This window comes from Pelmatolapia mariae, linkage group LG13 (genome assembly GCF_036321145.2).
Source record: "Pelmatolapia mariae isolate MD_Pm_ZW linkage group LG13, Pm_UMD_F_2, whole genome shotgun sequence".
In the NCBI taxonomy this organism is placed as follows: Eukaryota; Metazoa; Chordata; class Actinopteri; order Cichliformes; family Cichlidae; genus Pelmatolapia; species Pelmatolapia mariae.
Genome location: NC_086238.1, coordinates 13,528,555 through 13,555,641, shown reverse-complemented (window position 1 = coordinate 13,555,641; position 27,087 = coordinate 13,528,555). Strand labels below are relative to the sequence as shown.

At 37.7% G+C, this 27,087-nt stretch overlaps 1 protein-coding gene across 1 annotated transcript in view; it reads left to right on the top strand.

Moving 5' to 3' along the window:
• The first annotated feature begins 431 nt into the window (after positions 1-431).
• The window catches only part of eys (eyes shut homolog), a 159,382-nt gene continuing 132,726 nt past the window's right edge, over positions 432-27,087 (top strand). Inside the window, exons 1-8 of the mRNA XM_063491468.1 lie at positions 432-545; positions 9,110-9,952; positions 10,436-10,552; positions 16,060-16,256; positions 17,097-17,224; positions 17,885-17,999; positions 19,551-19,710; positions 23,467-23,571. Coding sequence (XP_063347538.1) covers positions 9,208-9,952; positions 10,436-10,552; positions 16,060-16,256; positions 17,097-17,224; positions 17,885-17,999; positions 19,551-19,710; positions 23,467-23,571 — 1,567 coding nt within the window. The 5' untranslated portion in view covers positions 432-545; positions 9,110-9,207. The remainder of the gene's footprint in view (positions 546-9,109; positions 9,953-10,435; positions 10,553-16,059; positions 16,257-17,096; positions 17,225-17,884; positions 18,000-19,550; positions 19,711-23,466; positions 23,572-27,087) is intronic.

Genomic DNA, 27,087 nt, shown 5'->3' with positions numbered 1-27,087 from the left:
GCATGCATGACAAAGTGCTACAGTAATTCATTTAGCCTGCTAGGCAACCAGATGCACGAAACAACAGTTTTGGAGTTTTAATTCTTATTAAACGCGTTCCTAATCCAGACCTGCAGAGGATCAATTATAGCTAGGCTTTGAGAGACCCCAGTCAATTTTGTTTTGTTTTTTTTTTTTTTTCACCTCTCAGGTAATAGGCTATATAAAAACCATTTTCATTTTGTAGGAGAGGTTCAATTGTTTACACAAGATAATGACTCGCCTCGCTAATGAATATTTTGTTAAGCCTAATTAAATAATCAATCAAGCAGCCCCGTATCCCCGCCCTGCCCTGCCACAGAGGGCCATCTCCTCAGCAGACAGGCACGCCTTCAGCCCTCAGCTTCTGATCACATTTCCTTAGCAACGTGTTTCCCCCGGTGTCGCTTAGACGGCTCAGCTGTCTTATTCCCCACGGAGATACACATCTCACCTCTGACTAGCAAATTCTCCAGAATGATGGTACAAGTCACCGTCCCAGGGCGGAACACCTTTGCAACTTAATGGTGAGCATATATCCCACCGGCACACACGATGAAACGGCGTTAATTGCAAGTCAGCAGAGAGGTGTCTGCTGCACCGTTTCTGCATGCAGCAGATGGTCCATGTGTACTCCCTACTAGTAAGATTAGCCGTCCATAGTAAATCCTGGGCCTAGCATTTGCAGGGTGGGGGCAGAGGGACGCGTTAGCTACATTTAATGCTAAGCTGTAGTTCAATCTAGTTAATGTAGCCTCTTTCGTCTTTGCATTATAATAACTTTTTAAAACTTCTCAAACTCTTAAGACTGGTATATGTTGTAGTAGTGTGCACAGTTATTATTATTGTTGTTGTTAGTGTAAAAAAAAAAAAAAAAATCAGTGTCTCTAAATTAGGAGAAATTAGTCTGAGTAATGACCGGTGTTGAACCAAAAAGTGATTTCCAAGGTTTCTGTTTTTTTGGTTTTTGTATAATTTCATCCAGCACTCCCTGAGGTGCTCAGTAATCAAAATGTGACATCACGATGGGGGAAAATAGTAAGACATGCGCCACTTGTTAAAGCTGTCTAACTTTAGCTGCACACATTTTTATTTTAGTTCAAGTGAGTCATGTAGTTATGAAAATTGTCCACAAATCACCGGTTATGGTACATTTTGGATCCACATGCAAATGGGATCTAAATCAAAAAGTTAAAAAAAGATCTTTAAATAGATGCAACTGAAATAAACAAATGATCAATAAATACAATAAGCTGGGAATTACCAGAGTGGACAGGATTAGAAATGAGAGTATCAGAGGGACAGCTGAGGTCGAGCACTTTGGAGAAAAAGAGAGACGAGGCTGAGATGGTCTGGGATAGTGGATTTACTGGACAAGGGATGTTGAATATGTAGCTGTTAGGCAGCAGGAAAAGAGGAAGACCACAGAGGAATTTGATGAAGGTAGCGAAGGAGGACATGCAGAGGCTTGTTGTGACAGAGGAGGATGCTAGGGATAGAGTGAGATGGAGGCTGATGCTCCGCTGTAAACCCGCAAATAGTAAACCCACAAATAGTAAACCCACATTTAATTAAAAAAATAAACAATACATTCAATGTTAGAACTCAGTTTTCTTCTTTTTTTCCCCTCGCACTAAAGAAAATATTCACGAGCAAATAGTTCAACAATGTAAGAGTTTCTTTTCTATTTTAAAATTGCAAAGAATTTGGGGATTTCATCATCTACATGGGATTATATTAAAAGTTTCATGGAATCTGTGTGCACAGGGGACAGTGTCAAAACCAATACCGAATAGGAGAATCACATTAAAACCTTAAGTGACTCTACTGGAAATCCCTGGCTGGCTCAGCAGTGCTAATAAAAACTATACTGGCAGTTAACAGTATATAGCCGCACGGATATGAGCTATAACGAGTTAAAACCAGTCAAACTGCATATGAGCAAGATTCAGAAGGCAATAGGCTTTTCTGGGGCCCAAGTTCATTTAAGAAGTATTGAGACGAAGTGGAAATAAAATAAAAAAACCTTTTTTGTAAGTTATGAATGATACTTTCTCTAGGTTAAAGATGAGTTTATTAGCTGTGCATGGTTTGGTGTGAGGGTACATCAGTGCTCATGGCATGGATAACTTGCACAACAACTTGCTTATTTAGGTAAAATGAAACCAAAACATGTTTTTCTGGTGATTAAAAAACTGATAAACATGAAACTATTCGTTGTATAAAATTTAAAACACAAATCTGTTGTTTAGGGGAAAATACACTGTCTTAGGTATACTGTACACTCGTGTGAAGTTTTTAAGAGAAGAGTTGGTGGAGATGGAGAAGAGTGTTTGCTTGACCTCCAGCATCCACACCTAACATTAGCATGCCACAAGCTCTATACAGGTGACTCAGAACAAACAGGAAAAACAAGAAAAACTATGGATAAAAATAACTAAATAAACAAAACTCTCCAAAGCAATTTTCTGGTCTGCAGGTGTGCCACATATTCTGGATCATGATAACCAAGCTGCCTCACAGACGTGCCTGCAGTATTTCCTTCATGCAGAGCTCTTAGGGCTCTGCGTGGCAGAAAGTGTATATACTGCAAATCCCCAAAGCACTGCACAAGTGTTACAAACAAACAAAAACTCACAGCCTTAACTTATTGAGGTTCTCCTCCAGAGCCCCAAATAAACAGGAAACACTGTAGACTATACAGGGGGGCTGGTGACTGATAAAGGTATTGCCTAAAACAAACAAAAAAAGAGCAATTCATTTCAAGCTGGCAAGGCTGTTGTGCTGCTGGCTTTGGCCTAATTTAACCCATGGTTTGAGATATTACAGACCTGAAAACATTCTGTAGTTTTGCTTCTTTCAAATGTTGTTTAAGGTTTTAGAGAGCAAAGAAAGAACAAAAAAAACTAGGTGTCTGTGAAGTTTAATTTCCCATGCACTTTTATAAGATAAAGGCCAAAACTGTATGACTTGTCTTCTCAGTATTACTTTACATGATTCAGGAAACAGACCTGAAATTTGAGTGAAAATTGGTTTTGCCTTTGGCATCAATCACTTCATTTAGAGTAAGAAAATTGATGTGCGGGTTAATTTTCAGGGGCTTTAGGCCTGGATGCTCATCATTGTTATAGGTGATTAGTGGTGATCCACACATCTACCCAGGGAGCACAAACGATCAGTCCAGCAGCGGCTGTGGCCAGTAGCCTGCTGGTGGTTCACTGCTGTTTCAGAGACATCCCGCTGCTGATATAGTAATAAAGCTGATTTGTATCAGTTTGAAGGTTATAAATAATAACCAAAGATCGTTTTCTTATTATTATTAAATGTAGCTGAAGCGTTTTGGCTTTGTAAATATGTTCAGGAGCCGGTCTGTGTTCGAACCCACTTAACGATGGTGGCAGTTGACCTTTTTCTGCTCTAACCTACTCTGAAATGGGACATCATCTACCAAATCCATCACCACAGTGTTGTCAAAAGTGAATTTAACAGTGAGTGGACAGAGAAATGAGTTCTGTGCCAGCTGATTTAAAGTCTGTGTTTACCTCACAGTCAGACTTTCTCAGGTAAAATATCTGTTCCAGATTTTTTCTGTTGTTTTTTTTGTTTTGTATTGTTCACTCGGGAAGCTTTTAGAATGAATTGGTATGCTGATGACAAATGATGCTCTACCAAATATTGTCAAGTTGATAAAAGCCTACAAGTCTGTAATGCCGGTCATGAAGTTCATCTCATCGCATACCTCATGTGTGGCGATAAATTGAGAGATGATTTGCTTTCGCCTTCTGATTTAATAATTTCAGCAGATTCACTGTGGCACAGAGATTTGCAAAAGACCCTTTCTTTGTTATGATGATCCTGAGGGACATGTTATGACAGAACAGCAGCAGATTTCATCAATGTAGGAGGCTTACAACTTGAATTCTAATTTAATTCAACTTAATTTAATATGCCGTACAAATATAAACTTCCGATAAGTCATCTCCAGTCCCTATGCAGCGAGGGGAAAAAAGCAAAAAATACACTCAATACAGCACAATAGCAAACACCATCAGCATTCAGTCACTGCAGCTGCCAGGCTGTGAAAAGTTCTGAGGAAATCATAATGAGAAATTACCATATACAAGGATGCTTACACTATTTATCTCAACAATGTTTGCCTCAACTTACACCTGTGCGTCCTCGTTCTTGCAGAAGTGCCATTGTACTGTAACTAGCAATTGTGCCTCAGTCACTAACCACCATCTTCATCACTGTCTGTGCATCGTGCTGACAGCTTAATGAGCCAAACTTTGCTACTTGTGAAGAAAACAAGAAAATGTAATCTTTCTCATTAGTTGGCAAGTTAGCAAATGTTTTCAGATGTGGCCTAGTTTCTGATCAAACTGAGCTTTGTTATGTCAAATGTCCTATTTGATCCATTTCTTATCTTCATCTAACCTACAGCGCTGTATTGACTATTTATTACCGAGTAAGCTCCTGATCTCTTTCTTGAGTCATTTGGTCGAGAAAGTGACATTAATAGGGGAAAATGTCCTTCATTCGGTAATCTTCACATTTAACTTGCTTAAACCATTTATTTAAGAAAAAAGTGGAGCTGATTATTAAAATGTTTTGTCGATTAATTTTCTTTCAATCTGCGTATCAGCTATTGTAACCTGTGACAGACAGCAATTGACATGTAACCTACCAGTATGATGCGATAATTCGTTGTGTCCTCCTCATGTCTCTCTCAGTCATCAGTCAAGCGAGGATTTACACAGCTCCCTTGATCCATTGCCCTCTACACACCTGCGTGATTGGCATCCTAAATTGTGGGGTGAACTGAGGTGCAATAATAGCAGGAGGCTGTTTGAGACAATTAGTTGACCCCCACAAGCATTACCTTGCTTCTGACCCCATGGCCCTTATTAGCTGAACCATTTCACTGTGTGGCCCACAGTTTAATCCTAATTGATCAATACCTTTAAGGCCTCTTAATATCCCAGAGAACCTTTTGGTCTGTTTATTTAAGTGGACGCCAAACACTATAGATTGCCGTGGAAGTATGAATGAGTATCGAATGCAATTTTAGATGGATTTAGAATCAGATTTGAACCAAGATGGATAAATGTCATTTAGAGTTTAAATGAAGTTAACTGTCCAAAGAGCTTCTCAATGTATTATGAGTTATGATAGTAATTTGGTATTGAAACAAATGTGCTGATTACAACCGTTTGGTTTACTTGCTTATTGTATTCTTTCTGAATTCCAGTGGAAATGTGGAAAATAGATAGTCTTTCCTGGCCTTAGTGTGCCTTCTGTTATCTTTTTACTCATTCTGCTTGTTGATGTTGTAATTTACTGCCACATGCATGGTGGTATAAGGTGGTCTTCATTTCACTCCAACTTTGGGACAATTCATGGTGAGGCTGTTGGGGTGACTTGGGTCTTGTTATTATGTGGTAGTTGAGATATAAACAAGTGTACTGCAGCACACAGCATTATGCAGTGCATTATTGAATTGTAGCTGATACTGTGAAAGTCCAATTTCTATTCAGAGTATACAGTACATCCTGACCTCTTGCCTAAATCACATTACTGGTTACAGGCGACTGATAGCAGTAAACATAGCTGCCACTACTGTGCTACTACTAATAGACAAAAACACCTTACAGTGACACAGTATTAGATTCTGGTGTTGTGCTGTTTGTGGTAGTTTGAGGTTTGTTGTCATTTGGTTGTTGTGGATAATTTACAGTACTCTGTATCTAAGGCAAAAAAAAAAGGAGTTTGTACAATTCTAAGGAATTTGAAAGTCAGTATTTCATATGACCAATTTTATTAACTCTCTTAGGCTTTTTTGTAATTTCTTTAAGTACAAGAAAGGTACTTCTTTAAGGTAGTCTTCAGGAATAGTTTTTAAAGGAAACTCAGAACTCTTCTTTGGATGTCGGCTGCCTTTTGTTCTGTTCTTTGTCAAGATGATTCCATCATTGCTTCAATAATGTTGAGGTCCGGGCTCTGGGGAGGCCAATCCATGACTGATTGATATGACAGGTATGCTTTTACTGCACTGGCAGTGTGTTTGAGAGCATTGCCATGCCGAAAAACAAAGCTGCTGCTAATCAGAGGCTTTAAAGATGCTATATGGTGGATATTGAAATCTGATGGTTCTTTTCGGCATTCATAATTCCATCCCAAACACCACTGGCGGACATGTAGCCAAACCAAACCACGACAGAACCAATGTGTTTTACAGGTGGCTACAGACACTCACTCTTGTACCTCTCCAGTATATATTGATTTTGATTTGAACCAATTTTTTTAAAATTTAGATTAATCACAGCACAGGACTGTGAATGAATGAAGCAGCCAATGTCCAAAGAAAACCTTTAAAGGATCATTAAGAAGCCTGGAAAGCTGTTTCTCCAAACCACTTTAAAAATTAACCTCATAGGACCTGCCGTCCACATATGTGGACATCACATTTTGGGTTATTTAGACCAAAATACTCAATTTTGCTCTTCAAGGGCCTGATATCCATTTACGAGGACATTATACTGCTACTGTTCTATCAAAATTTTAAACGAATATCCTCATATGTGGCTCTGATTTTTCATAAAAACAAAAATAAGGTAAAAAAAAAAAAATCTGGTAATTCTTTGTTTTTACATTTATCGGGCCCCAATATGCCCAAATATCAAAGAGAAATTAAAAATGCATGTCGTGGAAGAGTTCGGGTCTTAGGAGGTTAAAGAAAGTTTGACTCCATGGAATCAAATTGTAAAGAATTTAGGGTTTGCTCTGTACTTTTGTATTGTACTATCTATATAAAACTCTGATTTCCAATTTTATTAACAATTTTGTTATCATGTTTTCATTTATTTAAAAATTCGTTTGGTGTTTTGTAGTCTGTAACTCTTTAAAGCTGTTTGTTAGCCACTTTTTAAAAACCAATATAAGAAATTCCATATCTTCACATGTCTTTTGAAACTTTGTAGGCATGCGACGGGGATAATTAACATACTTTTATAACCTGTAAGCCAAGAGCAGCAGGCTTGACGATTCCCCAAATCCACAGTTTCATCTAATCAAGGATTAAACTTAACTGTGGATTAGAGTTTTGTTCTTACTGTGGTTATATTAATAAATGTGACAATGGAAAAATGTCAAAAGAAAAGAATATTTTGCAATGGCAATTGTTTTGATTTTATTGCAGTGGCACCAATCTGTGTTCTCAAGACATTTTCCATGGTAGAACAGGTGCTTTATTTCTGCTTGTTTTCACCTTACGGGAGGTCCTGCTTATGTACCTGTTGGTTGGCTGCCATTGATTCGGAGGGGAAAAAGGCTTTTTAAAAATTACCCTTTTTTAAGCAATTTTTAAATCAGATTGACTGATGATTCTATACATCCGTTGTTGTTTTTTTATGTCCCAGTGGCCATTTAAAGTTAATTTAGATGAAAATGAAAAAAGCTACTTTTGGCAACTTGCTTATTCACTTCCTGACCCAACCCTTTTAGGGATTTGTGTCTCCATCCAGTCTCGAACCAGGATTCTTTTGTGTATTATAATAACTTCCAAGTAAATACCTAAAACTTGCTTTTAGAAGAACTTGAATCATTAGTTCCACTAGCAGCTCAAGATTCCTGGCATGACTATTATGTAAGCAGATCTGCTCAAAGTCTTTCCTTTTCAAAAAAAAAAAGGTTTAATGTACAAATTAAATTTCTCTAAATATATATTGAGTTTTTTAAGAGCTTTTTTTATGATCTCATAATGACATTCATTGATTTCTTTTCTCCTGTTTTATAATTATGAGAAGTTTGTGAGGTGCTTTGTTTTACAGTATAGTTACAATATTCTGGCAAGAATCTCAATCATGTGTTTTTTGGTGCTTTTTCACTAAAACCAACAGACTGCCAAAATGACATCTTTTTACAGCGCACCAGTGTGCCGTCTGTCTGGCCACTTTTTTGCCATCACAAAATTGCCGGACCCAAAATTGGAACTACTGTAACTATGGAGAAGGATCACATCTGTCACATTCCCCCCCCCCCCCCCCCCACACACACACACACACACACACAATGACCACAACTTCTGCTATAGAACTCTAATGTACGGGTTTCATACTTTTTGAAGTGTAGGCTTATTCTCAAAAGGCACTGAAGCAGGACTGGCTCTTCACCAGCACCGCTCACACCAGATAGAAAACATCAAAATGCTGAAAAAATAAAGGGATGCTCTGTTGCTATGAATAATCCTTTCACATCTGATCTAATCTCCTTTGATTCATTGTCAATGTAAAAATACTGAAGAACTTTAAATAAAAGTTAATTAAAAAACGGATAACTACATGTAAATGGCCATTGCACAGGTGCTGGTAATTATTATTCTGCAATCACTAAACCTATCCCACATTTTGTCCTCTTTTATTAAAATTTTAATTCAATATTTTTTTTTCTCACAAATCAGCTGACAGGTTTCCAATTTGTTCGGTGAAACACAATAGTCATCCTCATCTCGTGTAAATGAAGTCTTCTGGGTTCCCACAGAACCCCCAAGACAATACTTGCAATCTCATTCATTTTATCACTCCCTCTTCTATTGATATTGGTGTTCCATATTCAGCGTTTTATTACTTATCGCCATGCAGTTATTCATATCAGCCCTTGTGAGCTGATCAAGAAGCAGAGTTTTTCTTGCAGCGAGGCTTCTCTACTTTGTTGTTTTATCTGGCGCACACGTATGAAAAAGGCCTGAGGGAGGAAGACAATGCTGTCTGCTTTAACTCATCTCACTGCCTGACACTGAGGTATCAGGCACCAGCAGGGGAGAGAGAATATTTTATCTGACATTGTCACTCTCTGTAGAAACCTCCGGGAGGCTGAGGCTGCTGTGACACACTTGGTGGTCAGCAGCGCTGCATATGATTATGTCAGCTCCTGCTACCCTCGCAGAAGCCATAAGTCTGTGGTGTTATTGTAAAATGAAATCTTCATAATAACAGCGTGGGCTCAGTCACTTCTAGTGCTCTGGATAAAGTTTTAAGCAGCAACAGTGTGTAGCCGTAAAACATATTTTAAAAAATCTCTTTGTTTTCTTCAGGCGATTGCTACTCTGGTGGACTTTGGAGTAAAGCATCACATGAAGTTGTTCTTAAAAGTCCCAAACTGATTTGGATTAAATACAGAGAAAGAGGAGACATGAGATCGTCATTGTTTCACGTGAGTCTCATTTTTGTGGCCATTCATATGATCCACTGCCAAATCCTTTGCAACAGGCAACCTTCAACCGAATGGCACCTTAAAAAACACACAATCCAAACGAATTGGACTCTAATAGGGAACATCTGCAGGAGTGTTTCTGAGTGTTGGGATTCCCAGCGGGGAGACGAGTCAAGTGAGCAGCCTTTCAACTTCCCACAGATATGCCCACTTCAGCTACAACATGGAGACAAACTGCTGATGTCTGCTGATGAAACACTCAAGTCATATGGCATCAAACTCCTAAATGTGTCAAAAGATAACTTTGAAAGCTGTTCTGCAACAGGACAGAGAGAAGATCAGTTTCTCTTCCCTCACAACATAAATGAAAGAGAGCAAGTCGATGCCAGGTGGCTCATGCCGGGTCACCGTTATTTTATTGCGCTGCACGAAGGAGACACACAGCTGTGCACGCTAGGTTTGAGGCTGAACGTCACAGTTAAAACCCAACTTTGTCGGAGTTCCCCGATGCTTCGACTTTGTTCGGGGAACGGTGTCTGTCAAACAGGAGTCGGAGAGAGTGCATTCCACTGTCGATGTCACCACAAGTATTCCGGGAGGTTTTGTGAAAAGTTTGATGCTTGTTTGGATAACCCCTGTGAAAACAAAGGAGTCTGTTTGAGCAATGGATCGACAGATCCACACTACAGAACATATAAATGTCTGTGTCCTCCACATTTTACAGGTGAGCACAAATGTCACTGATCCCATTTATTGAGTTCTCGTAATTGTTTGAATAAGGGCTAGGTCAGAGCATCTAAAAATAGTAACTTGTGGCTGTAACATGTTGCATTTGCTACAAAATCAAAGTTTGTAGAAGAAGTGTTTATGAGAGACGTACTCATGTGCTGAAAGAACGTAAAAGCAGCTTCTCAATTATGGATTTATTGAACACATCAAGTTAATGTTTTTCACCATAACCCTCCGACACACTCATGTAATGCAAACAGAATTCATTTTTACATTGCTTGCATTCCAGATGACTTCCTTCTTAAGCTCCTTGCTGAATAATCTACAGTAATGACTTTGTTTTTTTTTTCCTTAACAAAATTAAAATCAAAGGCATTAGACCTCTGTGCATGCAAGCAAACTTAATTCTGCTCATCTACTGTTTTTTTTCTGTGCCTGGTCCTCTGTGAATAATCATCTAATGGGCTGTTTGTTTTAGGGGTTAACTGCTCTGAAATCATTGGGAAAGCAAACTGTGACAGCATCTGTGAAAATGGGACATGCCTTCAAATATCACCTGCATCCTTCAAATGCATCTGTGACACTGGTTTCTCTGGTAAGCATCTCTTATTTTAGAAGGCTGTTTATATAACGTAGATGGACTGTCTGGCTCAGTAACAATGAAGAGCTGCTCTTTAAACAGCATGTCACAGTTTTAATCACTACCAGGCAAATCGCACAGTTTACTGCAATTCTGTATACAAAGCACAATGGAAAGTGTTTTTTCCCTCACCTCCCAGAACCATGTAATTTCCCTCAAACAGGAGGGCTATCTTCAAATCATCATAAATCATAAAAAGATCAGCATTTCCTTGTGGGCTATAAACTTGATCCCACTCGATGTTATATTTGTCATCATAATATATGAAGGGGCCACTTCAAATCAAATACCTCATATTACAACCAGTGATGTGCCGCTCTAAAGGGCCTGGGCTATACTGCTAGCTAACGGAGCGTGCCGGAGTTAATAAAATAAAGGTTTACAGCAATCAGGTAAAATGTAATTTATAGTGTATTGTTTCTGCTGAGAGCGTAAAGATAAGAACGAATATTATTCAGTGCTTGTTATTTGAAGAATAAGTCCCATTTATGATAGTATTTATAATTACATTTTACAGGTGGCACACATCAGGCTTCCAAGTTCAGGATAAAACAAACGCGTCACTTTTTTAGGTCACAACAGAAACAACACACGTGATGTAAAGTTGATACACAGAAAGGGCAGAATTACTATACATCTGAGAACTGGATATAGTTATTTGGAAATCCATCACTTTTCTTCTGCTCTGCTCATATTCACAGAGACAAATTGCATGGTTATATTATATTTAGGCTTAGGGTTAAAGTATGCTGATCCCCGTCTCTAAGAATCACTTACAAAAGCAAATCAAAGAGCATTGTGACACATTTTTCACTCCCAGCCAAGACCATCCACTTCAGAGACAGTGCTGCACGCTCATGTATAGGCGCTGAGTGGGACTTTTGCTGTGGCGAAGATGTATGGCACATTAGTGATTCGCTCATTATTTAGTCTCATCCGCTGTATTTTTGTACAGTCGGGTCAATCGTTATCACACACAAATGGTTACAAGACCTAGATGCTCCTCGGGCTGCCCTCGATATCACTCTCTGCTATAAAAATCAAGCCTGCAATGAACTTTCTGGAGTAAAATCTCCAAGTGGCTTTTCACATTGATTCATTGTTTTGTTTGGAGCACAATTTGTCCTGGCAGCATTCTTGAAGTGTCACAGCTTTGCCTTTCGAGTCCAGCCCATGCTTTCAGCTTATTATTTTAGAGATGTTGTTTCAAGGTTACTTCTAGTACTGTCTGGCATATTCTTTTTTCTTTATAACAAGAGATTGTTAAGGCCATACAATAGAAGGAGGAAAAAAAAGTCATTTTAAAAGGTATTCTCGGATGTTTTATGAAATGGCTCTGAAGATTTAAAAGAGAAAAAGATTAGTGTAGCAAGATTACAGGATAATTTTCAAAATCTTTGAAAGAGGAAATTATCACTTTGCTTTCATCCCCTTGTTGGTAGTGAATGCCAGACACCTGCTGAATTGAATACTGAATATTTTCGATCAGGTAGAAGACATTATACTTATGTTAGTTCCTTAACGCAACACCGGTGGACTAGACTGTATGTTAAATTTGGTTCACATGAACTTTATCATATTTTCCTTTTATTCAAGTCTGAATTGCTCTTTGAAATTGAACTTTTTTCTCTAACTACAGCATTAGGAGTGAAACTAGTAAAAAAAAGAGTCAAATGATTTTTGTGTTAGCTGTTTTTTGTTCTTGTTTTGTTTTGTTTCATTTAAAAGAAGCATTTTGCAAGCCTTTTAACCCAAGCTGTCAGTGATGACAGTATAATGATCACCAGCTACTTACATTTGTTAAAACCAAATAGTTGGCCCTATTAAAGAAAACATCTGCCCTTGTTTGAATTCAAATAGATAATTCCTATAATTTCCATCAGAAACAAATTGTGGACTTACATGCTCTGACTGCTTTTGCAGCTTCTTGTAATTTGCTTTAATTGCTGCTGCTCCCTCAAATAAGCAGACTCCACTGGGTGCTTTCGCACAGTCATGGTGTCTTGGTGTCCCATCAGCTTCTTGGGAGTTCTGTAGAGCTCGTGCTTCCTTTACCTCCCTGCTGCAGTTGGCTCATTAATCAAGTGGAAGTTAGTGGCTGCTCCAGTGCTGGCTGCCCTCACAGGCCAAAGTCTATGCGCAGAGAATAATGAGCCAAGCTCATGGGATGTTTCAAATGAGATTTTCTTTTGATTTGACTCTCTTCTACTCTACCTCTAGGGCATTTGTTGTTAAGTATTACCATCTTTATAAGACCATTTTCATTTGGAATATGGTGTTAATTGTTTCTAAAATCTTGTTGGTAATAAAGCCAAGTTTTGTAAGTTTAATTTGGTGTATATATGCAGTCATTAGCCTTGTTAAACTGTTTTAATTAGGCATTGACATGCTGGTGTTTTATGCATATTAGATGGATGCAATTCAAAGTCACTGCAGAAACAATGGTGTTTGAGATGAGAGCACACATGTAAATGACTGTAATAAATATATAAACCATCATTGGTGTTAACTAACATTGTAAGCATTTTACAGAGGGAATTATCATTATTATGCTTCATTAATGCATATGACAGATGGAAATTCTACGGGAAAGCAGTTTGTAGAAGTGCAGCTTTGAGTGGACCAGTTTTGAAAACTCGATTTCTGATGTAAAATGAGCTGAAGCAAAAAGCAAACTCTGAAGTTGGGCACAGTAAGATTGATGCCCACAGAGGAGGCTAGGAGGAGCCTCTGGGACATGAGCACTTGTATCAGCAGGGGGATTAAAGAAAATATGCAAAAAAAAAAGAAGTCACTAGAAAGATAAATGTGTAGGCATCATGTGAGAAAGAAAAAAAAAACCTCACAAGGGAATAACATCAAAATTTATTCACCTTGACCTTGCAGTGATTTCAGTCTAATTTTATCCTTTGTGCACAATATCACTGCAGCATTACTTTGTCCCTGGTTAAGTTCACAGTTGTGAAATTAAACTGCTGGCTAGAGCTTAGGTCAAAATTACTTTATCTAAGAAAATGCTTACTATATGCTTAAAGCTGTAGCGCTCACTACTTAGTAAAATGCATGTTTATCAGTTATAAATCTTTGTTAACTTTAATTTGGTGTATATCCAATGATGTATAAATAATAAAAAAAACATAACACTGTGTTGTGTGCATAAAAATATTGAGTAATACAGCAGGATTTATTGAATAAACTTGTATACTTTTTAAAACATTTAAAAAATTTAAAATAATATAATATTAAAAAGATAATATTAAAAATAAAATAGTATTTGAGCTATAGTATAAAACTGTTCCAGGACATTTACCATGCATTAATAAAAATCGATACAGAGATTGTGAGATTTTGTGTGACAATATTATATTGATACAAGGGCACCAAATATAGATATTTAATTAAATAAGTTAAAATACTATGAACTACATGGTTCATCTCATGCACCGCCATCCTGAGGTAACGTTAGCTGAGCAAACTTAGATTAAATCACAGCAACCAAAAACAAACAAACACAAAAAAATCATCCGACACACCGGGACGCCTGATAGGAAGGAACCTTTCTACAAACAGTCGCAGTCTGACTTTGACTGACTGCAATCACTGACTGAAGTTTTGTAAATAATTGCCATCTAATTTATAAATGTAGGCATATTCCTAACATGTTGCCATCAGTCTGAATCAATCTTTGGCTGCCAGCTGGTTGTATTCTGGTTATATTTCAATAAAACAGGAAGGTTGCTGAGCACAAATGTAATAGTCAAATATGATTTTTTTTTTTGTTAAATGTGAACTTCTGCCTATATAGACAGCAACAGATATGTGATTTTAAGCAGTATATTACAGGTAATTGCTGTATTTTTTAAAAATATTACATTTAACTGTGAACTTGACCCCATTCCATCTAATGGTAACGTTTATGTCAGGTTTGCAGCAACAACATAAGAAAAAGTAATAATAAGTTCCATAGCTTGATCTTATTGAATAACACAGATATTGTCATAGTTTAACTTTGAGGGTATAAATTGCAGGTGAAAAAGGTGATAAATCACAATATGTGTTATTGCAATAATCGGCATATCACAAAATGTTAAAAACTGCAATAATAGAAAATAAAAATAATAAAAATGAATAATAATAAATAAAACAACAATAATAATAAAATTACAAACCTATGTGGCATAAACCACATACACATATAACTATTGGCCTCATGCATTCTCAGTTTATACAATTCAGTGTTCATAGATCATTTGGCAGCTACTGTGACTACTAGTCTTAGGAAGATACTTCCACAATAGAAATGTCTGTTTCCTCACTCAAACATGGAGAAACTGTCAGGAATAATCACAGACCAGATATTTTCCTCACATTTTTTATTCTCATAAAAACCAGACGGCTTTTAATTAGCTCGGGTTTATCCCACATTTAATTATATTACTAGTGAGGCTTTTTACAGTGTTATCAAACAACTACTTTTCCTGTTTACGGTCGTGATGTAAATGCTGTGTGTGCTGTGTGGACTGATTTAATGGGATGGCAGCGGCGCTGTATGGCACAAGCACAAATTTAAATACACACACACAGCAGGAAGCATATTACCCTGAGACTGAGGCAGTTCTCCATCATGCGGGCTAAACGGGAAAAAAAACAAGAGGAGGCGATGCAATCGACTCCATCTTTATAGCTTTCAGGAAAAAAAAATTGATTTTTAGGTGAACGGTTCCCAATAATTTGTGTTTGGCGCTGCGGGTTTGGTTTCCCTGAGGTGAATATGATATAAAATTATTATTTCACTCTGTACAGACACAAGACTGCTGTAAACTACATGTAGAGCTAAACAACTTAAGTGACAGCTGTTATTATACTGCTAGTTTGTGATTTTTCATATCTGAATAACTTGAGAGTTTTACTTTTGACTCATTGTTTTGACTTTGGTGGGAACATCATCCTACCAATTTAGGATAGTAAATCAACAGGATAACAAGACACGGTGACTCTGTGTACAGTCAGTCTTGCATCAAGTTTATTTGTGAGAGCATCTTTTTACAGTGTGTGAATGTGTGTGCGAATGGGTGGATGACTGAATGTAGTGTAAAGCGCTTTGGGGTCCTTCGGGACTAAGTAAAGCGCTATACAAATACAGGCCATTTACCATTTATTTATTTACCATTTTTAATGTTATGCATGCATAGTGCCAGGAAATGGCCCTACACATGCCACTACCCTGTGTAAATGATTAAACCTGTCAGTCACCCCTTCATTCTTGGATTCTAAATCACATCTGCATTTCATTTCTGGCATGAAAATTCTTTGAAGTCATTCCATGCTTGTTAATTTCCATGTTTAATATTTGAGGTTCAAGAGTATACAGAATAGTTAAATTCATGCTATGCTAAGAACGCCAGTAGATGCAGTATAGTTTCTAACTAAAAGTGCAGTAATCTATTTTGCTGGTTTTGCAGGCCCACTGTGTGAGAAGAGGAAAGCCTCCTGTGACCCAAATCCATGTAGAAATGGTGGTACATGTGAAGAGAGTCCCACAGGATTTGTTTGTCATTGTCCGGAACGATTTGCGGGCCTCTACTGCGAATCTCGAGTTAACTTCGATTGCAAGTCGTACCCATGTCGGGAGGAACAAATGTGCACTCCAGGGGATCGCGTGAGGACTTTATTTCCCTTATTTGTTTTCCCTCAGTGGGACGTAAACAAGAAATGGCACATGAAAATTAATAGTGTCTTGAAGCGAGATCAAATGCCTTCATTCTAAAAGCTCCAGGAGCAATTAATATTTCCCGGTGAAGATGAGCTGTGGGAAAGGGTGTCTGCTTTCTCTAACATTTTGATTGAATGACCCAGTCCATATTTAAGTGCCAGTTTGAAATGGCTCTCATCAGAACCTTTTTGTAATTGGATGCCTGCTGCAATTTGCACCTTTCACGGGAAATGCTAGCGTACTCATACATTTTGCAGAGGTGGTAGTGTTTCTAATGCTCTAGAGGATACTCTGGGGAAAATACAGCAGTGGTCTAATTGTCTTTCTCTACGACCTTTGTTTTGTTCATTACAGTTTGCCAAGTGTACTACACATTTTCGAGACCCACCTAAGGATACCCGAGCAGAGAAGACTAAAAGGGACATTTATCAACATAATGCACATTATTGCTGCTGCTTGACATATATATTTTTTCTAGAAGCATAATCTGTTTAACTTTGAATTACAAGAACATTAACATTTGTTAGCCTCTCATATCTAAAAACCATATTAAAACGGATGTAAAAGCTATTATTTATTTAGATTATATTTAATGAAAGTGTAGAAGTCTGTAGCAAATATAACTGTGACTCAATGAAGGCCCATTTTTATCACTACGGTGATTTGCTCTTTTATTGATAATGTTCCGTGTTCCTACACTTGGAAATCTAATGTACCTTTTGTGTAATGTAAGTGTCCTATCCCAGGCTTGCAGGTGATCTAGGTTGTATTGCTTCTCCCATGCAGGGCTCTGAATGTGTCTGTGCAGATGGTAGTGTGGCCACAGCGTGCAGGAGGCAGAACAGCCTGTGTAGTCCATCACCATGTTTGAACAATTCTACCTGTGTGTCCAGGGGAAATGATTACATCTGCAGGTAAGAGGGAGATCTAATAATGGGAACATCATAGTCTCTTCTTGAAGATGATTCGCGTTTCTTATGAATGTGTCTCCCTCTGAGAATGAATAAAAATGTGATATTTTTTTTTCCACCTTTTGATGTGAGCAGGATTTAAAGTTGTCTTAAAAGCTCTAGGAAGTCATTGTTGAGACTTGAAACAGAGACTTAAATGCTTTTCCTATGAAAATGTTTCCATTTCATGCCATTCATTTCATTTGCCTTACATCTGCCATCTTTCAAGATATCCAGATATTAAACTGTACCAGACCTCAAAACAGATAAACTGGTTTAATTTGTTTATCAGATAACAACTCTCACACAAGAAATTTGACTAAATAAGAACCAAATATAATACAAATATAGGGAAGTGTATATTTGGCATATTATACAGTATAGTTAATTTAATTCACATTAGAGCTTGATTTGGTATGATAATGCGACATCACGTATTTCAGAAAATGGGTAAAAAATGCTAACCTGATTAGCGACACGCCCCTGTCTTTATCAGAATCAGATCATGCGGAAAACTGAATTAGAATCCCAGAAATCTCATATAAAGAAACAACACAGCATTGCTTGTTAGTGCTTAAAGCTCAAGGTGAATTGATTTTGATGACACTGACCGCCTCTCAACAGATGTCTGAGTGGGTTTTCTGGGAAGAATTGTGAAGAAATAATTGACTACTGCAGTCTGCTCAATATCAGCTGCCTAAATGAGGGATTGTGCTTGAGTGTAATTGGCGGATATCAGGTAAGTAATTCAATGTTTCAGTCATAATGAAATGCAATAAAGCCCACGAAATATGGCTCATGACGCATACAGAGTCGACACAGCGTGAACTCATTCATAAGTGTAGTTATGATTCATAAAATAAATGTTCTGTTTCGGTAGTAAGATTTTTTTAAAATCTTTTTTGTGATAAAAACATGGGAGTGGTCCACTCTCAGTTATTACATTTGATCATTTCCAGAGTAATATTGGTCTAAATGGTGTATTGTAACCTTTTGCACTTTTCAGAAATTTGAGCATGTTGACCTTTCTGTGAATCTGTTTGGTGTGTGGCTTCTTTGTTAGCAAGTATTCGTTTTTAGACTATAAAATCTGCTTTAATGATGCAACAGTTATGCACTGGATTGATTTTAATGATGAATGCTTCAGAATGGCAACTATTGCGTGATATTCTTACAGTTGTCCCTGAATATAAAGTACATGCAGTACAAATACAGAGATAAGACCTGGTTTAGACATGTTTAAATGTTTGGGGTTTTTTTCTAATGTTGTCTATATGACAGTGAAATACAAAGAGAATTACAGAAACATCAGTGGTAGTTATATGTCTACAGAAAGCAGTAATCCAATTCTAAGTCATTAAATCCTGGTGTATATGTGGAAGCTTTGTTCAGACTGACAGGTCCTGGTCTAATTTGCCTCCCAGTTTCTCAGTCTTCTCAAATGTCTGCATTTTTTACAACACCTGAGAGTGCTCTGTAATGCCCCATAGCTCCTAATTATTCTCCATCAGTCTTGTTCCATTAGACCACTGATAGGGTTCTTTATCTACGATCTACTTTTAGATGCTTTATGTTGGTGCACGTTTGGTCAGAGATAGTCAAAAATTGTTGCTAACTGCAAGTGCAGGTTTTTCTTTTAATGTTTTCTTATATTTTTGTGACTTTTAGGGTTTGAATGTGAATAAATATTTACTGTGGGTAGTAATAAATTGGTTAGTGAAGCTCCATATGCACAACTAGAGATAACATAAAATCATTTTAATGCTAGATATAGAGAGTAATGTTTGTGTTTTTTCTCTTCTGTAACACCTCGTGTTTGTGACAAAGAAACATCTGAGGTGCACATTTAGAAAGAAACCCTGTTTTAGCTTATTTGGTTCAGATTTTTCTTATTGTCCATCCAGGATTTTAGTCTTCACAACTGCATAATTGAATTTGCGTTAATGAAAAGGCAAAAAAAAGTACTGTGAATTTTTATTTAAAGCTGTTCACTGTGTTCTGACTGTCAAAAATTATATTCATCTCCATTATATTGTGGTGATGGTAGAAATCTTGAGTTTGAAAACGTCTCAAAGCCAATTAAACCATCTTTAATATCTCTTGAAGTAATTTTTGGTGAACTGAAATTTATTTGAAGCTGTGATTTATTCATTCCTCTCCAGGCTCAAAATGTGCACGATTCAATGATTTCTCTCTAATACAGTGTGCTCTGTATGATACATTTTATTATAGATTGATGTATACTCTACTATATTACTGATCTTATGAATAATTTTCTGCATTCCTGCAGTGTGTTTGTGCCCCAGGTTGGGTTGGAGAATATTGTCGATATGTGGGTGATGCCTGTCAGATAAAGCCAAACAGCTGTTTGAATGGGGCAACATGCATTGCAACAAATCAGCCAACATCTCCCCCTCAGTACTCCTGCAAATGTCCCCTTGGCTTTACAGGTGAGATATCTTTGTTTTATTATCTCTTTTTGTTCCTTTTCAGTGAGTCTGTCCATCTGTCTCCTGGCAACATGTCTCAGGATATGGGCTAATTTGTACACACAGTTGTGGACTGCCGGTTATGGGATGAGGAATGACTGATTCCTTAACCTTAATGTTTGGGGAAAATCTGTTGTAAAACTGGCAGAGGCTGACAGATACATGCTGTTGACATTTCTTGACATCTTGTTATATAAGCACCAACTAAAGTCAAGACACACACAAAGCCACGGAGTGCTGTCGTTTTCTGAATATTTTACTGTTTTAAGATGGCAAATCCGCAGTCCACATGCAAGACATTTGACATGGAGCTTTCATGCTAAGAGCAAATCATAAATTATACATTTTGACTTTTGTTGGTGGTTTAAAGCATAAGGCATAAAATCCATAAAGAACTTATGAGATGCTCATGTATTCCATTAAAAGTACATAACTGGTATCATGCTTGAATGTCGTCTATAGTGACAGAAAATGTTTTTTTTCTTCTGTTTTCTTTGTTTTTTCTCATTAACTGGCAATGTCCATTAAAATTTTATGTCACATAAACCACTTTGAAAGGGAAATCTATTCTCCACTGTCACTTTGTCATAGAAACAATGCATTATGCATAGCTAACAAAAAAAGACATACAAACATGGTTAAGGTGTTCATGAAGAGTTCAGACATCAGTCGATCATGTTACATATTTGTAGACGCACAATGTTAACCCAACCTTAAATCCATAGCTAGATCCCCAAACACAAACAAACCTCGTGAGAATATGTTCTTGATCTTTCTGTGGAACGTTTTTAAAATATGAATCCATAAGTCAGCCACATGCTAATATCTACGCAGCTTCCATGAAGCAATCTCGAAACCGTCCCCCTGCCTTGGCACATAGCAGGGTTAACATTGTAGTTCTATTATAGACGTCTAAGGCTGTAATTTCTTTTTCAAGAATCTGATTTGATTAATATCTCAAAAGACCAAACCACAGCTGGCTCAAGGGCTGCTGTTCCATAGCTGACCTCTGACCTCCCGGGGGAGGAGAACAAAAATAAAAAACAAAGAAAACATCCCTGGGGTGACCTATACATTTTTTATTTGCGGTAGTAGTATTAGTACCATTTGTTCTCAATCTGCTGCACTACCTGACGTAGCCTAGAGGCAAAACTTTTTCACTTTGTCTAGAGAAGCACAAATCTAGCAACTACTGCTAAGAACATAAGTGTTCTTGTCTCCCAAGTGGAAATTAATACTACAATATCTAATTCAGGTCAGGGATTGGTGGTAAATCACAAGCCAAGCACAGATTTAAAGCAAAATCCAGTAATATTTGTGATATGACTTTTTTATTTGTTTTACCTTGAAGCTTATTTATCAGCGGCCTCGCCTGCTCGACATTTCTACGGCCTGCTGCTGATTGTGTTTAATCCAAGTAATCTGGCAAACTGCTTCCTAATTAGCTGCCAGCTCGGAACATGGGCGAAACTTGTTAAGCTATCAGTGACAGTGGTTGAATAAACAATGCAGAGGCACGAAAAAACAAAAGGAGCAGTTGTAGAAAAGAAGATTAACCCTTTTTTATTTACCATGCTTAAAAAGGTTGAGCAAATTCACAGAGACAGACAAAATGTGATTAGAAGTTGTATTCTTTATCTCGGTCACAGCTGTCATTGTACTCCATAGCAGAATATCATGTTTGAAGAATTGTTTATCTAAACAGTTCAATCTGCCGAAGAAAGAAAGACTCTTTTCATCTCTTTTTCGGTTGCTTTTCTCGGTTTGCTGTATCATGCTTTTATATGATTAGCAAACCATCACAGTGATACAAAATATACACAGCTCTGTTTAGACCTAGTTACATTATTTAAGATGTTCATCGACACAAAAATGGAATGACACAGATTGTCATCGCTACCAGACATTGCACTTACTGTAAAGGTTGTAATGGTACAGCTCTGAATTGTTCCTCTGTTGTTTTATTACTTAAACAGCCAGCACATGTGATTTTTTTCCAATCCGGTGCACTCAGGTTTTGGCCTATAGCACATTTCACAATCTAGCCTTAAGTCCTGACACACTCAGCTGTCAGTCAGATAAGCCCTTACATAGCACTACATGAACACGTTTCGGCCCCCTCCCCGTTCAAAGCTGAAATCTGTTGCCACTTCAGTAATGGAAAATTGTCTCTTACACCATGGCACTTCTTAGTGACTGATAGAATTCATCATTTTCTGGCATCTCAGGACTTTTGCACTGGAATTTCTACCCATGCAGGATAGGAAGGCCAATTTAATTTCAAGCTTCGCCCTGAAATCCCACTGTACTCATCATAGATTATAACTTAGGATACATTACTCAACCCCGGCATCCAGGTTTCCTTGTGGAAAGCTTTATTTTTCATATTTATGTGGACTCTTATGTATTTTTAATTAACTATAAGGTTAGATGCTAGTATTTTTTTATTATATTGAAAAAGTTCAGAATCTCCAAAAGATTCAGGACTGTGCAATTAGAAAACTGTGAAATGTGCATATTTTTTTTTTATTTTTAAATTTTTTGAAACAATTGCTATATATTGGATAACACTATTTTTTGTCCTATAAATCTCAACAATCCACATCATTAAATATTCATTAAAAAGCTGTATAATTGATTTTACTTACAGCCAGACAGGATTTTAGCTGTTTTCCAGATTTTAGTAGGACAAATTTGTATAATTTGCTGTTGCACTGCATAGCATTTTTTTATATATAATGACCTGTACCATCAGCCGTGCAGGTGTTATCAATCATAGTGTTTGTGCCGTAGCACGAGGTTGCTGCTGTCAAGGAGGGACTTTCACTACATGTCATTGCACCTCTGTTATTGATGACAGGACTTTTTAAATTAATAACCTGCACGGGAAAGCATCCACCCCCAATCACAGCAGTGGAACTAGCAGCTGCTGAGGCAGCTGAGCACCAAGCAAATCACTTCTAAGGCAACCTCCGTCCCCCACATCATCTGCTTTTTTTCAGACAGAGCTTGTCATTAAATGTCCATTTTCTTAACAAGAAACTGAGCCCATGCTATCAAGGGCTGTTTTCTCTTGTGCATATACTTGGCCTCAGCACTTGAATCCTAGAGCATCTTAATAGGTGAATGTTTGCAACCTAATTATTATTTCAGCAGAAATGTTTTAAAACAGTTTCAGGCATCTCTTTAAAAAAATTGGGGGGAATTTTGCTCATTCATTTTCTTGCCGAAGGTCTATAGAAAAGATTGATATTATTGTCATATCTGTACGCTAAGTCTGAAGGTAAAGCCTGCAGCCAATTAATCCAGCTTTAGCATAATAAACAAATAAACAAACAAACAAACAAAAAAACACATCTGCCCACCAGCATCTGTCTGGCACTTTCACAGTGATAACAAGACTCCCGGTTGTCAATGCCCTGAGTTGAAAAAATAGAGCAGCACATAAACCCCTAGTCGGGGTTTTTACTTTTTTTCCACAGAGCAAACACTGTAAATATGCATTAATTAGTGTGTTTTTAGACAGAAGCAGGTTAGCAGTATCCCCCTGCTTTCAGTCTTTATGCTAGGCTGAGTCATTCAGGAAAAGAGTGCTGCATTTTAACAATTCACACGAAAGATGAACTGTAATATGTTGGGGTGCAGAGGTCGGGACTGTGTGAAAATAGTGTGGCGATATATAATGCTGCTTATTACATCTAAAACCTCTTTCCCCAGGAACAAACTGTGAGACTGAGATCAATGAGTGTGACTCCAGACCTTGTCAGCACAATGGCGAGTGCTATGACTTGCTAGGAGACTACAGTTGCCAATGTCCTACAGGTATGCGCTATGTCCAAAACTAGACCTTATTGTAGTAAAGATGTAGGTAATTTATGTTTACTGTATCCTTGGCTCGAGAAAGCACGTCATTTGGTGGCTTTGGTGGGATGAGCCAGAGACATTGATCATGTCGACACTCTGGATTGAGCCATAAATGAGGCCATGATGTTGTGTAACTTCCCAAATGATATGGAGTTACAAAGTATAACTTGCAGGTCGAAAAAAAGGAATTTAACATCACGTTTTGGGTGAAGTCACTTTAAAAATATGTATATATAGTTATGTATTTATTGTTACCTGTTTAAAATCAGATTTACTGGTGCCTCTGTACATACTTTTCATGTGTCTCCCTAATCATCAAGGTAGTCTGCATGATCACCATCAAAAATAACTCAAAATAGGATTTTTAACACTGATACTGATCTTTGGTGATTAAAAAAATCTGATATATTAGCCAATATATTTTCTGTATAACGTGAAAGATGAACAGACTTCACCTTTCAAAGTTTGTTATGTGTTCTGATTTTAGAAGTCCTGACTAAGATGGTATAACAGTACAGTTTAAAAGTAATCTTGGTGTATTGTCATAAAAGATCATAGATTAGTGATTTACGCTCAGGTTGCATCAGCTGGCTGTCATGTTTGTGTACTTCCAAACAGGTGTTGCCAACACGGAAGTTGCCCTCTGCTGGACAAACTGTGCAAAATCAACAGTCATAACATGGTTGAAGGGTGTTTCTCCTGTCTCCTTTTCGACGATGTATTGGTATTAGCATCTGGCTGTAATCATTAACAATTAAAAAAAAAAAAACATGTTGAAAGTTAGTGGGAAAAAAGATTATGATCAGCCATCAAAAGTGTGTTTGTGTATTTTTTTTAAAAAAAATTATACCTGCATATATCATGTTCCCTCAACCTTTTTCACGCTTCTGTACCACCAACGTCACCCCTATGGGGGTTCTGTCCCCCACCAGGGCGCTTACCTGGGAACCAAAGGTGATTAACTTTTGCCAGCAGGGTCTCTGGGCTGTGACACATCCCACCCAAAGAAATGAGGCTGAATTTAGCATGACTTATTTTATCACATGAAAATATACATATGTATATATTTTTAGTTGTATCCTGCTTACTAAAATATTTTTTTTTTCCACGTGCTATGTTTTTATTTTATTAATCTCCTTGTTTATAGTAGTCACAGCATGCTACTGATCACAACATGCTCTGCTGAGCCAGATAGAGGAAACAAGCCGCAGCGAGCATCTTTGTCACCTTATTTGCAGGATCAGTTTACACTCTTGGCCTGTGATTGACAGCTGAGAAAAAATACCAAACTCATTGCCAGAGCTCATGAATGGAACTGCATTGCTCAAATATTATACTCTGAAATTCACATTAATATAATTTTTCTGTAATTGCTTATTGTGCCTCACCGGCTGAGTCTGAATTTACATTCACTGAATGGTAACTGATGGACGACTCACGGGAGCTTTCTGTTGTTGGCACAGCACAGTTTCTGTGTCTGGCAGTTGCTTATGCCCACTTTACTGGAACATTTCACTGCATATACAGACCCGAGACATGGTGGGCAGAGCATCTCTGTGTCCAGGTGACGTTTTTCTCGCAAGAATTTGCTACTGTTATTTTTAGCTGTTGTAGACTCTTAGGGGAAATGTAACACTCGTGGTAATGAAACTCTGTTTGTTCACTCTTGTTCAATTAAACATTAAAGCACAACACCAGTGTTAATGACACACAGGTCACAGAGTCTGTTCGCCTCATCAGTTGCTGAAGCAAGCCACATTAGAGTCACAATTTAAGGTGACATTCAGAGGTGGCATTGTATTTTTAGCAACTGATGAACTGCCAGTCCTTGAAGTATCAAAGGTATAACTCCCCATTGTCTAAGACTGTGAATGATACAGTAGCTTGGAGTATTATTCATTCATCCATTTCTTATACGGCTTATTCTTTTAGAGGTGTTGAGAAGCAGAACACCTTTTATTTACCTTTTAATGACCACACACAAACTGGTGGAACTTGTAGAAGCACATGTATGTGATGAACATAACCACATACCCTAACCATAAAAAGCTTCATATATACACTGAATTAACTAAAGGTATTCAAATGCTTATTAACACAAATATCTAATTAGTCAGTCAGCAGCTCGATGCATTTAGGCATGTAAATATGGTCAAGAAAGTCCAAACTGAGCAATGGAGAACAAAGGTAATTTCAGTGACTTTGAAGTTGGCATGGTTGTTAGTGCCAGACGAGCTGGTCTGATTATTTCAGAAACTGCTGATCTACTGAGATTTTCCCACATTACTCTCTCTAGGGTTTCGAGAGAATGGCCCAAAACAGTGAAACTTTCCACTGAGCAGCAGTTCTCTGAGTGAAAATACCTCGTTATTGTTAGATTAGAATGACCAGAATCCTTTGAGCTGATAGAAGGCCAGCAGTAACTCAAGTAACCACTCATTACCACCAAGGCTGTACCAAGCCAAAACCACCAACCAACCAAAAGAGCATCTCTGAACACAACATACCAAACTTAAACACAACAGCAGGAAACCACACTGGGTGCCACTCTTCTAAGTACAGGAAACTGAGACTACAGATGGCATGGATGGACTGTCAGAAAAGAACAACAGAATATTTTTAATATATCTGATGTGTCTCAGTTTCTGCTGCGTCACTGAGTTAGGAGAATTTTTCCATAAACCACATGTTGTAATGGTTTTGGGCAAAATTTTCTTATTAGACTTTGGGCCATCTTAATACCAATTGAGCATTGTTTAAACACTATTGTTACTGGCCATGTCTATCCGTTTTTGACCACAGCATACCATCTACTGATGGCTGCTTCCTGCAGGAGTTCTCTATTCTCCAATGGCCTCCACTGGCATCACATCTTAATATCAGTATGGCTCAAATTATTGAGGAATGGTTTCCAGCGCCTTGTGAAACTATGCCACAAAGGATTAAGGCAGTTTTGAAGGCAAAAAGAGGTCCAGCCCAGTACAGCAAGGTGTAACTAATGAGGTGGCCGGTGAGTGTACTGTAGTCATTAGATCATTATTATTAGAATTTTGTCAATTAAATTATTGCTTCTACTGTTACCATAAAAGATACAATTACTGACCCTTGCATCAAACCTTTAAAGCATAATGAAACTATGTTAACAAATATGAATTTCTTAAATATGGGAGAACACAGCACAGTGAGGTTCATCCTAGTATCCACCACACTGGTAGTCTTAATGAGAATCCTCAATTTCATTCTCTGACCAGCAATTTAAAAAAAAGCAGAAAAAAAATCCTATGAGCACTACTTAGAGTTGTATTTTTCTTTAGCTTTAGACATGACTGTCCTTTTGGGGGGATTACTGTAGTGTCTGAGCAGAGAGGGGTGGGCTGATGGTTATGTCATTGTTTGGACTGAGTGGGAACCTCCCATCACAGATGTCAAGTTGAACTGCACCCATGACACCCTATAGGGCTCAACAGTTACCGT